At 45.1% G+C, this 15793-nt stretch overlaps 1 protein-coding gene across 1 annotated transcript in view; it reads right to left on the bottom strand.

Annotated features, from left to right (window-relative positions):
* The window catches only part of LOC147441621 (uncharacterized), a 30116-nt gene extending 22140 nt beyond the window's left edge, over window positions 1–7976 (bottom strand). Inside the window, exon 1 of the mRNA XM_086483462.1 lies at window positions 7739–7976. Coding sequence (XP_086339588.1) covers window positions 7739–7976 — 238 coding nt within the window. The remainder of the gene's footprint in view (window positions 1–7738) is intronic.
* Window positions 7977–15793: the final 7817 nt, after the last annotated feature.

Consider the following 15793-nt stretch of genomic DNA (forward strand, 5'->3'; position numbering starts at 1 on the left):
TCGTCAGACATGTTTGAAGGTCTACGTGCATCACCACTCAATGGTCGATGCAACCCTCGCTGTGTCAATGCATCAAGCATACACTCTCTCCATGCTGCAAAGTCTGACCCATCAAACATGCACATTTCGGAGAGATCATAACCTGAGCAATCACCTGTCTCTGCCATGAGCACAATGTAGCAAACTAGAAAGCAAAACCACCTCACCAACAACACCTGGAAACTGTCTACCAATATGGCCAGAAACACAATGTAAAACCTGTGAGACACACTCCAAAATAGAGCTCCCGCAATGTCAATACAAGCCTCGCTTGCTCTAGTATCACACTGCAATCAAACGCACTACTTACAAGACGCATTCGTGACGACCATAACCTTGTGCATAATCTTCACCGAATCAGCCCTGGAATTCAGCCCAAAATTATAAAATTCTCAGCCCTCTTGCATGGCGAAAAACAGTCCGTAATTCAGCCCCACACTACCAACCGTAGCGCATAAAGAATCAGCCCAAAACTGGCTCGAATCGCATCAACAAAAGTCTGCAAATATGGCTGTAAAATCTGATGAAAAGTTGCACCAATAACCGTGCAAAGCCTTGCACAAAATCACAAGTCAATATGACTCAATCGCGCATAAATATCTGACAAAATTTTGGCAGAGTCTCCTTTGTAATTGGAGCAAAATCTCAACAGTAAACCTCAAAGAGACAATAATATATGCCACAATGGCCAATCCGGGAATAAAATCGACCGGAATCACCTCACAAAGTCATACATATGAGCATACCCGCTCTTGCCGGAGTACCACTCAACAGCACCTCAAATGACATACATGTGAGTGATGATTGCTGCCAAAATACCTTTCAATCGATGACCAAATGTCTGCCAGATAACTATAGCAACATTTCGCAAAACCTTGCAAGATCTGTCGCTATGCGCAATGCGAAATACGGCACACAAGGGCATACACAAGTGACTCCAAAATCCAACCAAATGATGACTGAAAATCACCTGTCAAAGTGGGAGTAAGCTCAACCACTAAACTGTCAAAGAGCAACCTACGGATACGTAGAAGCTATGGCGAGAACCTGGATAAAATCCAACAGAGTTTCTTCTATAAATTGAGCCAAATCTCAAATAATCTCAGCCATAAACAAATACACAAATCCATATATAGCATACATAAACCGCCAAGACCATGGCAACATAGCTCACTCTCGCATGAGTGGCTCTCTGGACAAATGCATATCCAAAAACCCGTGTACATCTATGAATTTGCTGGTTGCTGCAGAAAATACTCCGTGTGTGTGAGATATACCAAAAACAGTGTTTTTGGGACCCGAAAGTGCACAAATAAACCTGCTGCTGTACCTGCTGTAATTCAAAGCATACTTTCAGCAAATAGACATCACCATCGCGTCCGGAGCGTGCCAAAACCCTGACCTAGACTCCTGGATCATGTAGATCTGACTCTGTATGACGGAGCTACGCAAAAAACTGCGTTTTAGAGCCCGAAAATGGCAAAAACGAGTTGCACACAGTCTTGAACCTGCTTCTGCTCCACTTTGCGTGATGCAATGTCCTCTCAATGCAAGCTCCAATGCAAGAGCTCTGCCACAAAAACATCCAAGCACTCGAATGTCAAGCTCTCCTCCGCCGAGCACTTCTCTAACGAGCTTCACTGAGCTCAAAAGCTCCTCTCACCAAGGAAGCCGCAACCGCCTCCTCGACCAAGCTTTCTTAATCTCTCTACCGTCGAGAGAGAGCGAGCTATCGCCTCGAAGCTCTCAAAGGCGTCGTGCTCTCTGCGGTCACCATAGCTCTGATACCAATTGAAGGGGATCGGGGAGCTCTCAAATTTGAAGCCGTGAGGTGTCGTCATCCTTGTTGGAAACCACACAAGCAATGTCGAAATCATCCAGAAAGTCGGTGGTGAGATCTTCTCCCTTCTTTTCGTTGTGAACGTGGGGAAAGAAACACTTGCCATGGTAGTGACTCGGGAAATTACAAACCTATATATATATATATATATTAACAACAACAACAGCTCATAGTGGCTTTTTACAGAGTTGGGTGGATAGATTAAAACAAGATAAAGATGGAACGTAATCCAGTATGGGGAGAATGATAGGGTTTGGGGAATTAAGGATTTTTCCTAGCACCGTAGCGTCGAAAAAATACACAATCTTTTGTTGGTAATAGATCTTCCTATCTACATAAATATTCAAATGCATATGCTGCAAAAATCTAAATTGGAACGCTGTTGGCCCATTTTCCATCATGGACAAAGGGTAGAGCACTTACTTATACTCTTACCTGTTGAGATGTCGAGCTCTACATCTTGAGCTGGCATCCACTATGGGTCTTGGCCGTTTACGACATTTACTCACTGGCGCGTTAGGTGACTGACATGGAGGATCTCTGCCAGTGATTCTACAGCAGCTGGACTATACTTATAGTGCCAGCCTAGTACGCTTCTAGTGAGTTCACACTTAGTGACCGCATGTACATATGTGCTACTTTTCAGTTTTAGCACTTAGTCATTTTGTACTCTCTTTTCTGTGTGAAGAAGAAGAAGAAGCTTTCCATCTCTGTGTGCTTTGTGCTTGTCTTGTGTAGCTCTCTTGCATCCTCTTTCTTTACATGGTATCAGAGCCTGGTGCAGGCAAGAGAGGCTAAGAGAGCAAGAGCATCACAATCCCTTCGTTCACAATCCACGACCAGATGCCGAACAAGTCTCCAAGTTTCTCGTACAAGTTTCTGAACAGGTCTCCAAAGTGCAGTACACAGAGATTTACTGTACAAGTACAGTGGTTGTATGTACGTTTGATTGTGGACACTCGTTGAGTGTAGAAAGCGTTATAGGTACCACGATATAGCAGGTTCAACAGATTTGCAGGTTTTTGTAGATTGCAGCTATTTTGTCTTAGTGCTTCAAGATGTCTGACGGTTTCAGTCAGATTGTCACTGAGAAGCTTGAGAAAAATAACTACCCTTCATGGAAGTTCAGAATAACTAGTTTCCTAAAAGGAAAAGGTTATTGGGACTATGTAGAAGGAGACAATGAAAAGGAACCAGAGATTCCTGAGGCAAATTCTACAGCAGAACAAAGGAAAGCTTTGAGGAACTGGCAACAAGGCCAGAGCAAAGTGATGTATTGGCTTTCTATGAGCATCATAGATGGCATGATGGGCTATCTATAGGATGCTGAAACCCCCGCCATTGCATGGAAAAACTTAGGGAGAGTGTTCGAGGTGAACACCAAGGCCAGGAAGCTTCAACTAAAGTCGGAGCTAAATCAGGTTAAGAGGAACAACCTCTCCATCAATGATTATGCTTTGAAGATCAAGAGTATCATCGAGGCTCTTGGATCTATTAAAGTCTCAGTGGAAGACGATGACATTGTCCGTGCATGCTTGGATGGTCTACGAGATGAGTATGTACATTTCAGGTCTTCCATGAATACAAGAGACGACATCCCCGTGTTCCAAGATTTGATTTCTATGCTTATTCTTGAGGAGAAGAACCTTGACACATCTTCTTCTCATGGCAGAAATAATTCTGAACAGGCCTTCTATTCTAACTCCAACAGAGGTAGAGGTAGAGGTCGTGGTCGAGGCCCAAGGGGTTGCAAGGGCCAATTTCAAGAAGGTCAATCAAATCAAAACAATACAAATGGTAGGGGAAACCAGTCTCAAGGTAGGGGGAGTCAAAAAGGTCGTGGTGCAGGATTAAGCAGGCAACAACATACTGCAGATAGCAGAGAATGTTGGACTTGTGGTGAAAGAGGTCACATGTCACGTGACCATCCAAAGGGAAAAGAAAGTGGAAAGAGAGAACATGGCAACTATGCATCTACTAGCAGAGATGCAGATGACAGCAAAAGCGAGCGCATGTTTGTTATGTAGCATGTAATGAATACAATGACTGCAGAGAATTCCACCCAAGATGATGTTTGGTATGTGGATTCAGGTGCCTCTAATCACATGACCTCTCGTGGAGAGTGGTTTAGAGATGTGCGCAAACTAGATGTGTCAGGCTATGTGCAGAAAGGAGATGACACAGCTCACCCCATTGCTCATGTAGGGGACATACCTCTAAATATGAAGAGTGGGAAATCAAAGTACTTAGCAGATGTACTTCATGTCCCAAAAATTACAAAGAATCTTGTTTCTGTTGAACAAATGGTTGAGCAGGGTTTGCTGGTTCGCTTCAATCCAAATGGCTGTTATGTAGAAGATTTCAAGAATGGCTGTAAGCTAATCACAGAGGGCAAATGTGTGGGCAGAATGTTTACGCTGAATGTAGACATGCCTGAGGTAAAAGCTGCATTATTTTCACAGGGTACAGGTGTTGTGGCTGATATCGACATTTGGCACAAACGCATTGGTCATGTCAATGAGCAGAGATTGCGTAGCATGCAATCAAAACAGATTGTAAAAGGTTTGGCCAAATTCAAGGTGGATGGTATGCATAAAGTGTGTGCAGCATGCCAGTTTGGAAAACAGTCAAAGGGCTCATTTCCACATGAGCGCAATGTATGTAAAAAGCCACTTGAGGTGGTGCACACAGATGTTTGGGGTCCAACCGATACTGCAAGTATACATGGTTGTAGGTATTATGTCTCTTTCATTGATGACCATACAAGGAAAGTATGGGTCTACTTCATGCATGACAAAAGTGAAGTGTTTGGTCACTTTCAGGACTTCAAAGTCATGATTGATAAGGAGACAGATATGCAAATCAAGACATTGAGGTCAGATTGAGGGGGAGAGTACTTCTCCAACGATTTTTCAAATTTTCTACGAATGCATGGTATACGCAGGCAGTTTACATGCAGATATACTCCACAGCAGAATGGGGTCGCAGAAAGGAAAAACAGGCACATTGCAGAGGTTGCACGTGCATTGATGAATGAGAAGAACATGCCTCATCATTTCTGGGCTGAAGCTGTAAATATAGCTGTGTACATTATGAACAGGACACCTACAGCTGCGGTGCATGATGTAACACCTGAGGAAAAGTTTACAGGTACAAAGCCTGATTTGGCACACTTGAAAGTGTTTGGCTGCATAGCTTACGTGCATGTACCAGATGAGTTGCGTAGGAAATTGGATCCTAAAGCAAAGAAATGTATTCTTGTGGGATATTCCCTTGAACAAAAGGGGTACAGGTGCTACAATCCTACTACACGAGAATTACGAGTGAGAAGAGATGTAGTCTTTGATGAGATGAGCAACTGGTATAGTAATGCACATGGCACTATTGGGGCTGATGTAAAAGATGACGTGGTTGTACAAAATGTGAGGCCACAGTCACAGGTTTTGAGTGGACCACAAGAGTCCTCTTCTCGTGGCTCTGTTGAGAAGCCATGGAATGGTAGACTACGTACACAGGTTACTCCACCAGCAGGTACAGGGAATGTATCACGAAAAGGAAAGGAAAAGGTAGATGAACCTCCCTTTATGGCTGATGCATCATCAGGGTTTTCACATGTAGACATGGATTCAGATGGTTCTGAAAAAAGTCTTGATGAGGAATTTGGAATTCCGGCTGTCAGGACACCTGGTGTAAGGAAAGTACAAGAAGATGCTAGAGGGCAAAGGAGTGACCCAGGACCGCGCAGATCTAACATAGTCAAAAATCCAGTTCAGAAATTGACTTATGATGGGTATCTAGCGCATCACCAAGCCTACATGGCTAAGGTGATACAAGATGTGGAGCCCACATGTTTTGAGGATGTAGTTGGAAATGTGCATTGGGATGATGCAATGAATGAAGAGATGGCTGCATTGGAAGCAGACGACACATGGGAGTTGGTGCCATTGCCAAGTGGCAAGAAAGCTATTGGCTGTAAATAGGTGTATAAAACAAAGCATAAGGCTGATGGTAACATTGAGCGTCACAAGGCAAAGCTGGTCGCAAAGGGTTATGCATAGACGTATGGCATAGACTATGAGGAGACCTTTCCTCCAGTGGCAAAGATGACGACTGTGAGAGCTGTCATAGCAGTGGCTGCATCTAGAGGATGGATTATGCATCAAATGGATGTAAAGAATGCCTTCTTGAATGGTGAGTTGCAAGAGGAAGTGTATATGGATCAGCCACCTGGCTATGTTGATCCAGGTTACCCAAATTATGTATGTAGGCTTCTCAAAGCTTTGTATGGTTTGAAGCAGGGCTCTAGAGCATGGTATGACAGGATTGCCAAGTATCTTGTCAGTATTGGGTTTAGGAGAGCTCATGCTGATCATTCACTCTATGTACGTGAGAGTGATGTGGGGATTGTGGTCATTACCATATATGTAGATGACCTTATTATTGTGGGTGACAATGCTATGGAGATTGACCATGTGAAGGGTCTTCTCAAAGAGGAGTTTGAAATGAAATATTTGGGCGAGTTGCGCTACTTTCTTGGCATTGAGGTGATTAGGACTCCAGAGGGTGTATGGATGTCACAGAGACAGTATGCTTTGGACATGTTGTCAAAGTATGGTATGGATGATTGTAAGCCAATTTCTATTCCTTTAGATGTGAATGCAAAGCTGAGTGCAGAGAAGGGTGATGTTGTTGAGGATGTCAAGATGTACAGGAAGATTGTGGGTAGTCTAATCTACTTGACTATCACGAGGCCAGACTTGAGCTACACAGTAGGCTTGGAGAGTCAGTTCATGCAGCTTCCGAGGAAGCCACATTTGGATGGAGTAAGATGCACACTTCGGTATGTGCAAGGGACTCTTGACTACACATTGTTCTATGCAGCAGATGCGCCATTAGCATTGTATGGGTATACAGATGCAGATTGGGCAGGTAGCATTGTTGACAGGAGATCTACAAGTGGCTTCATGTTCTCTTTTGGGAGTGATGCTATTACTTGGAGCAGCAAAAAGCAGCCTACGGTTGGTTTATTGAGCACAGAGGCTGAGTACAGAGGTGCAACAGTTGTGGCGTGCGATGTAGCTTGGCTACGCACATTACTTGAGGACTTGGGAGTGCAGGAGGACCAATAGATTGTCATCCATTGTGACAACCTCAGCAACATGCAGTTGGCTAGGAACCCAGTGTTCCATGCCAGGACCAAGCACATAGAGGTCCATTACCACTACGTTCGAGAGCGAGTGTTGGCGGGCAACATCGACTTGGTGTACGTCACCACAGAGGAGCAGATAGCGGATATCTTTACCAAGGCCCTCGGAGCTGAGAAGCTTCGACGTTTCCGGACTATGCTTGGACTCTGTGACATGCAGAGCTCGAGGGGGAGTGTTGAGATGTCGAGCTCTACATCTTGAGCTGGCATCCACTACGGGTCTTGGCCGCTTACGACATTTACTCAGTGGCGCGTTAGGTTACCGACACGGAGAATCTCTGCCAGTGATTCTACAGCAGCTGGACTACACTTATAGTGCCAGCCTAGTACGCTTCTAGTGAGTTCACACTTAGTGACCGCATGTACATATGTGCTACTTTTCAGTTTTAGCACTTAGTCATTTTGTACTCTCTTTTCTGTGTGAAGAAGAAGAAGAAGCTTTCCATCTCTGTGTGCTTTGTGCTTGTCTTGTGTAGCTCTCTTGCATCCTCTTTCTTTACATTACCGTGCCGGTGTTGATGAGTCGGCACATCCACAGGAGGTCGTCACCTTTCATGGGCTCTACCTTTCTTTCGTCACTCAACACATACAGGTTGATGGCAATGCGACTAACTACTCCCAGCCTTTTGGCTAGCAGCAACTGCGATAATTACCATAGTCGACGCGCTGCATGAACTCTACTCCATTCAACTGCAACTCATCTCCAGCCCACTGGGTTTCACCTGTGGTGGAGAGCTTCTTCAGAATAATTTGTATGGGGAGAGAAGGGAGCCCCTCTACCCGTCCTCCAAAACAGCGAGAACAATAGACAAACCACTCCTCCCTAGGGCATGGAAATATTCTCACCACTTCTGCTTCAAGATTGTCGAAGCGGACTGGCAGTACTCTCATGCACCGTGCGAATTGATAGCCTCGGATGACTTTCTCTTTGGCAAACTGGGTACGACCCGGCTTTTTGAACTTGAAGCACTTGCTTGGCCAGACGCTTCTTCCTTTGGGGTCATGTGTTTTTAGACTGGCTTAGCCTTTCCTTACCTTTGGCTCGAGCAGCCCCTTTAGGCCATTTTGGAGTAGAGGTTATACCTTTGATTGCAGTTTCCTTAGGAAAGAGAGGCCTTACCGTTTTCCTTCCCCCTTTGATATGGACGACTTCCTCGCAGTGAATGTCGATGTAGATAATTTCAACCCCTTCATTGCCTTCGTTGCTGGCACTCATTGACAATGTGTTTTGGTTGACATCAGTGATAGCACTTCATAGACCTCCCACATGATGCTCTCAATTTGTGGTTAGAACGAGCAACACGAGATAGGGAGCTTACCTCTTGAATACTGACGACACTTCAGCCTGGTAGTACTTTAATGAAGGCGGCTAGTGCCTCCTTAGTCTCCTCCTCTTCCGTCCTCCAATTAGAGAACTCCTTCAGCCATTCATCCATGATTGATGATGTGCATTGCTTTCAACATTGTAAACTGAAGGTTTCTTAGAAGCCCTCGTCAGTGGGGGCACCAAATGATGGGAGCAAAGCGCGACACGAACCCCGACGGCCTCTAAAACACCGGGAGCCGATGCACGCCATGAGCCGGTCACGGTAAAGCGAACATGGGGGGCACCACCTAGATTTGAGCAGCTTAGGACGCAGACAACGGTCATTTGAAATATCACGAATTCTACACACACACACACACAAAGAGAGAGAGAGAGAGAGAGAGAGAGAGAGAGAGAGAGAGAGAGAGTGAGAGAGGGAGGGATTAGAGAGAATAGATAGGTGATGAGAACCCTCGGGGGTGTGAGGGAGAATTATTCTCTTGCCATATTTACAACAACCTTATTTCCGACGAGGTGGAACATCATGGTGACAGAGAGATAGAGGGAGAGATAGTGAACCTACTTGGTGCGTTCTCTAGAGATGACCCTTTGACATGAAAACTTGCTAGCATGAGTATGTGTGCATTGACCGTTGGAGTCGAGATGTGGACATAGCTTCCTTTACATAGCACAATTCCCAAAACAAATCACTATGTTAAGTCCCCTCTCCTGTGATGCAAATATTGCCAATCCTCCCACCAAAATACTACCAAGTGTTGACCTCTCATGAACTTCCCCCCCCGATAGTGACCTCTCAGTGCTTTTTTATAGGTGTTGGCTACTTTAGATTAGGATAATCTGGTGTGATTAGGGTAATCTAATCAGGGGAGACAAAGCAAGGCGGTGGGCCATGTGTGGTTGACCCTTGCTTTGTTCTGGAAAATATTATAAGGGAAAACCTCTAGGTGGGCGTTTGTGACCATCACCTAGAGAGATGAGACTTTACAAATTGGGATTTTTACAAGGTTTGGTTGAAACTGGAAAAAATGATCATAACCTATGGTTTTACTGAAGAGGGCATCATGGACACGATGCCGGTGAATGGCAACCTTGCTAGTGCGTCGGTGTAGCGCATTCATCACTTCGGGGTCGCGGCCGGGGCATGCCTTCGGCACCTTTGCTTGTTTTGGTGTCGGTGTCGCGAGATTTAGTTCGTCCTCCTTCTTGTCGATGGTGTCGATGTCGTCGAGTCCTTCGTTTTTTTATACTTTACTAGTGTGTGCATATATGTGTGTGTATGTATGTATGTACGAGTGGATAAGCGCGTGTGTGTGTATATATATGTGTGTGCGCGAGCATGCATAGAACGGGAAGGGAAAACATATTATGTATATACATATAACTATATATATATATGTTTTTTTTAATTTGTTCGGTGGTTTTACTGCTGGCGATGAAATGGCAACGCAGAGATGGGGAGAGAGATGGAATGAGAGAAAGAGTGTGTGCTATATGGTGCACGCGTATGTGTGTGTGTGTGAGCATGGCTTGGGTGCGGATGTATGGCGCCCACACATGCTGAAGAGAGAGAGAGCGCGAGAGAGCGAGAGAGGCGGGCTGCCTGCAGATGCTGTCTGTGGACGCGTGCAAACAGCGAGAGAGAGAGAGAGAGAGAGAGAGAGAGAGAGAGAGAGAGAGAGAGAGAGAGAGAGAGAGAGAGAGAGAGAGAGAGAGAGAGAGTGGGTGAGGTAGTGAGGGAGGGTGAGAAGGGGGATAGGGTGTGGGTGGTGTGGCATTTTTAGTGGCGCCCGCATGGGCTGGGTCCGGAGCGAGAGAGAGAGAGCATGGCATAGGCGAGCGCATCACTACAACAAAAAAGGGGGCCTTGGATGCAGGTTTCAATGCTCTCCGTCGAAAAAACCGTCGAAATACCCGTCCCTATGAAAACGTCGCAATATGTATCGAAAGGCACTGTTATCGACGCCTATTTCGACGTGCCTAGCAACACTGATTGCGGCGACCACAACATAATTTTTTTTTCTTGGACAGAGGACAGGCAGTTTGGCCTGTGCCCAGTGAAAAGATAGACACAGCCACAGCTAGACTGCCTGTCCTCTGCGCAAGAAAGCGAGCAGCACCAAAATCAACTGTGCTTCCGTAGAAATTTCGACAAAGTTCCCTTCATTTTAACATAAACTTTTAAAAAAAAACCATATGTATACGCCTCCTACATGATATCCATGTAGGATCTCAGATGAGATTTAAGGCAAATGAAAGAAATGAAATGAACTTTGTGCAAAACCATAACCAACTTAAAACCATAACCATAAGGAACTTTGTGCAAAACCATAACCAAATTAAAACCATAACCGGCCATAACCGGCCATAACCATATTGATCAAAACCATAATGATAACCATAACCATGTCTATACAAGAATAATAACCATAACCATGTCTATACAAGGACAATAACCATAACCATAACCATGTCTGAACAATAACCATAACCATGTCTATACAAAAAAGAGACACAAAAGCGTGTCTGTGTCTCACAAAACATATATATGAAATCCACTGATGACTACGCGTCACAACCTGCACATAGGACAAGTCATAGAATTAGTATTGATATTACTTCACATATACTTATTTAACTAAATCAACTCACACATATTAATGTCTCAGCTCAATCGATCAGCGAGACTCTAAGGACTCCCAGTCTACAGGCTCTCTTGAGGCAACAAGATCATGCAATAATTCATAAATACCTCTGCGATATCCATATGTCTCCTCCTGGCGTGTCAGGCCTCGATGCATTGCAAGATTCTGCATTTATACAAAAATCAAAGTAATCAAGAATACATGATTCATCACGTTTAAAAAAACGCCATAGGTAGGATTGGATTGGAAACTCACAAACTCATAGCGAAAGGTGTCGAAGCCTCCGCTGCCAAGATGAGATGTCCCCTGGTCATCTGTAGTATCTCCGCGGCTTGATGCTGCTGTCTAAACCGCATGTCCGCTGTCCACTCATCCTCCCTGATCTGTTTCCACGTCTCGTGTGGGATGCGCGAAGGCTTCGGCGTGCCGGTCCTGAAAGCCTGCCGAGCTGCATCTTGACGATGTTTCACGGTGTCTCGTGCAACACCCTTGATCCACCTCCTCGGAAGATCCTTTGAACCCGGAGTAGGATGATACTCTCTAATGATGGTCTCCACTATATAATTGATTTTGTCGCGATTGCTCAAGACAAAGCGTCAGAATGCTGGTCGAAAACTGCAGCTCCGCGAGCTGGCAAATCCGCCGTCTCGTCTCAATCTCGACTCTATCTATGTCGACAGAACCATCTGCCTGTACAGTATAGAGCTTGGAGGCACTAGGATCGTGTGCCCCCCAAGGTGTGCGAGGTTTGCTAAGAGGTGTGTCGAGAGGTGTGCCTGGGTAGGACGGGGGTCGTGAGTGAGGAGGGGTCGAAGCGCATGTGGACCCTCCTCCACAGCAACCACCACCTCGACCTGAGGGTCGCCGAGATCGGCAAGTGCGTCTGTGCTACGGAGATGAGGACGTACCCACCTCTGTCGTACCCCTAGGTGTTGAAGCGGCCATGATGGGAGACCTCGTAGGCATCATCCCCCGCCATAGGTGTCCCTCCCATAGGTGTCCCCCCTATGGGTGTCGGACCCTCAGGTGTGAAGCCCGGAGGCGTAGTACCCGTGCCTCTAGCTACCCAGTACTGAGACGCCTCTTTCATCTAACTGGGTGTCATCCGTGTGACGAAGCCCATAAATGCATTTGCACTCATAGAAGAGAGATCTCGAAACTGGTCTACGATACTAAAGTCCTGCACAAAGAAATTAAAAGAAAGCGTCAGAACACCTTTGTTTAAACTAACTTCAACCAACGTCTTCACACAAACACTTACAGGCCTAGGCCTCGATGAGTGAGGCATCATCGATAAGATCGTGCACCATATCATTGTCTATCTCTAATTGTAGACATAACTCTGCCCCAACTTGTTCTGGCAGATTGTCTTCATCCATTGTATCTTCATCTACAAGTGTCATATCTGCCTTGTCTGCGTCATCCCTCGTATATCTGTCACCTTCCTCTGCCATACCGTGTGCTAGTGCTCTCATTCGTATCTCTGGCACTGGCCTTGCTCTTTTGCATGAAACTAACCATTACCCCACTGTCAAACGTGATTCTTCTGCTGTCAATTTTTTGTGTTCTGAAATGCTTTCCATGCGACCATAGTGCCATGTATGTATGATACCTCCAGTCACATCCAATAGCCAGCTCTTCCTCTTCTAGAGATATGGGTTCTCTGATCTGTCGAGCTGCTCTCACTGTCTTGTCCAACCATGCCATTGTAGGAAATTTAGGTAGAGGAGCGAGATAGTCTGGCCAGGGTAAGCCTCTAGTCGTTTTGCTTCGCCTGAAATCCTGTCGCTCCCTATTGCATCTCTCTTTCTCTTCTTCATACCTTTCAAACCATTTTTGCATCGGCTCTGAATTTAGTATACAAAACTTCATGATCTTTTCTCACATGGCGTCGTTTATTTTCTTCGGCACCCCTTGCCCCTGCGGCTCCTCACCCACCAATCTTGCATCCTCCTCATCGCTCCACATTCGAGGCATTTTTGGGTCAGAAACGGATAGAAATTTGATCGTCAAGACAAGAGACTCTTGCACCAGCCATTCTTCTGCCATGCTCCCCTCTTGACGCGCTTTTTGGCAAACAAAACCCTTAAGTGTTTTCATGAACCTCTCTAGAAAGAACATCCAACAACTGTGGACTGTATCTGCCAGTGCAATTTCATCTACTACATGGACGAGCAAGTGCATTTGGATAGTTAGGCAGCTCGTGGGTAGATACTTCTCAATCATGCAAACTGCCTCAATGGAGTTAGCCCTTGCGACTGCAATAGATTCCTTTCGTATCTCCTTGGAAGAGATCCACCGCACTAGCTCTGAAATCTTGTATATGCAGGTCCGCACTTCCTCTGTTAAACACCCCTTGATCGCAATTGGAAGAATAAATTGCAAGAACTTATGCCAGTCGTGCGATTTCAGTCTTGACAGGTGATCGTCACGAGGGAATGCTGTCTTGTAGGTCCGAAAAGTTTGGATGACTTCTATGAAAGTTATGCCATTTTTTTTCAATCAGCCAGGTTTTGTTACCGTTATGGTAATCTAAAATTACCTTTTTCTAGATCTACATGAAGGCAATGTCCGATACATGCATGGTATATATCAATAGATAGCATTTGAATAGTAGATTCTAAATATCCAACCTCCGATAATTTTGGATCTTATTTGCAAAAAATTTACCGATCCCCACTTTTTGAAAGCTATGCCACATCAACAATTCTTACAAGGCCCATTTTTGAGTCCAAACTTTTCCTAATGGCTATGTTGATCCCATGCCATAACTCCTGGAGCTCGTCAACTAGTGGAGCTAGATAAACATCCATGTTTTTTGCCTTGAACTTACCAGGTACAATCAAGCCTAATATCAAATGACCCTTGTTGATGGCAAGCCACGGTGGGAGGTTGTAATTGATAAGGCACACAAGCCAAGTGCTCCATGACGATCTTCTCAAGCCAAATGGATTGACTCCATCCATTGCCATGTCCAAACGAAAATTGCATGGTTCACTCTTAAAATGTGGCCAGGTATCTTCAATGTGCCTCCAAGCCTTTGAATCAGCGGGCACCCTAAATGTTGCGTCAGTGGATCTATTCGTAGAATGCCACCGCATCAACTTTGCTATGGAACCACAACGAAACATGATTTTTATCCTACGAATAATAGAGAAATGCCGCAACACTTTAGCTGGCACTATCTCGCCAACCGCATCTTGTTTGTAGCGCAGTGCTTCGCACTTAGGAGACGACAAAAAATCTACGAATTCATTACGAAAAAGAATGCAATCATTTGGACATGCATGAATCTTGTTTTGTAGTCCAAGCCAACTGAGGTCAATAGTTGCTTTACGTCTGGCCTGGAGGGGAGCATTTCATTGCCAGCCGGGAGAAGTTGCTCCTGCAACAACCTGTTTAAGCCACATTAAATTAAAAATCTCCCCAAGCACGTCACCGTCGCAGTTAGAAAATCTCTTTTGTAAGTTACGTATCTAAACAAAGCAGTGACGCTTGCATCTGACCACCCGTACACTGACTGAAGATTCAAAAATGTCAGACAAGTACAAAGCGGATATATTTTGGCGCCTTCATCGATTGGTTGACGTGCCAACTTCCTCAACATGTCTTCGGGAGATAGGCGCACGACTTCTGGTGCTGCTTCGTTAGCGTTCTCCTCGCTTGTCTGGAAGAAGGCATCCAACATCTCCTTCATGCCGTCGTCTTCTCTCTGTAAGGCCTTTTCTGCTTCCATCCTTGGCTCTATATTGGTCGGACCTTCACACATAATCCTTTTTCTCTCTCTCGCAGATGTAGGTGTTATGTCGCGAAAATCAATGCCCGTTCCGTAGGAGTTGTATCGTAGATTTTGTACGGTTTCTCTAGCAAACTCTCCGTACTTGTGCACATGCTCATTACATATCCTACGCATGCGCAGGATTTGATACTAGCAGAGCGTGCACGAGCATGCAATATTTTCCTCCATGTTAGTTGATGACATTGCCATCTACAATGATTATGAATGTTGTTTTAATATATATACTCCTCACAATGTAAACTACCTCGCATTCTCTAGTCTTGCCTGATCTCCGTACACCTCGGTCCACAGGTGTACGGAGATCAGGACCACCGGGTCAAAATCACGTCTTTATCGGTCAAATCCTATATGGGTAGACACATACGTGCACTCCCAAGTGTACATGACAATGCATGGAGCGGGCAAAACCCCTTTGCCTCTTTTAGTTCCATAGTTTCTTCTAGAGGGAGAGAGAGAGCGAGATAGAGAGAGTTTCTGTCCTTTTCACACAATTGGTCAGTGAATCTAACTCTTTCACGCCGACTTTCTCTATCTACTATCTATCTCTCTCTCTCTCTCTACCTCCATAGCTATCTCTAGTTAATTCTCTCTCTCTCTCTCTCTCTCTCTCTATATATATATATATATATCACTCTCTATCTCTCTATTTCTCTCTCTCTCTCTACGTACCCTATCTCTTGTTCTTTCTCTCTCGATCTCGCTCTCTCTATCTCTCTCTCTCTCTCTCTCTCTCTCTCTCTCTCTCTCTCTCTCTCTCGATCTCACTCTCGCTATCTCTCTTTCTCTTTTTCTCTCACTCTCTATTTTCCTCTCTCTCTCTCTCTCTCTCTCTCTCTCTCTCTCTCTCTCTCTCTCTCTCTCTCTCTCTCTCTCTCTCTCTCTCTCTCTCTCTCTCTCTCTCTACGTACCCTATCTCTCGATCTCGCTCTCGCTATCTCTC

This window comes from Adiantum capillus-veneris, chromosome 15 (assembly GCF_014529385.1).
Source record: "Adiantum capillus-veneris isolate H3 chromosome 15, ASM1452938v2, whole genome shotgun sequence".
Lineage (NCBI taxonomy): Eukaryota > Viridiplantae > Streptophyta > Polypodiopsida > Polypodiales > Pteridaceae > Adiantum > Adiantum capillus-veneris.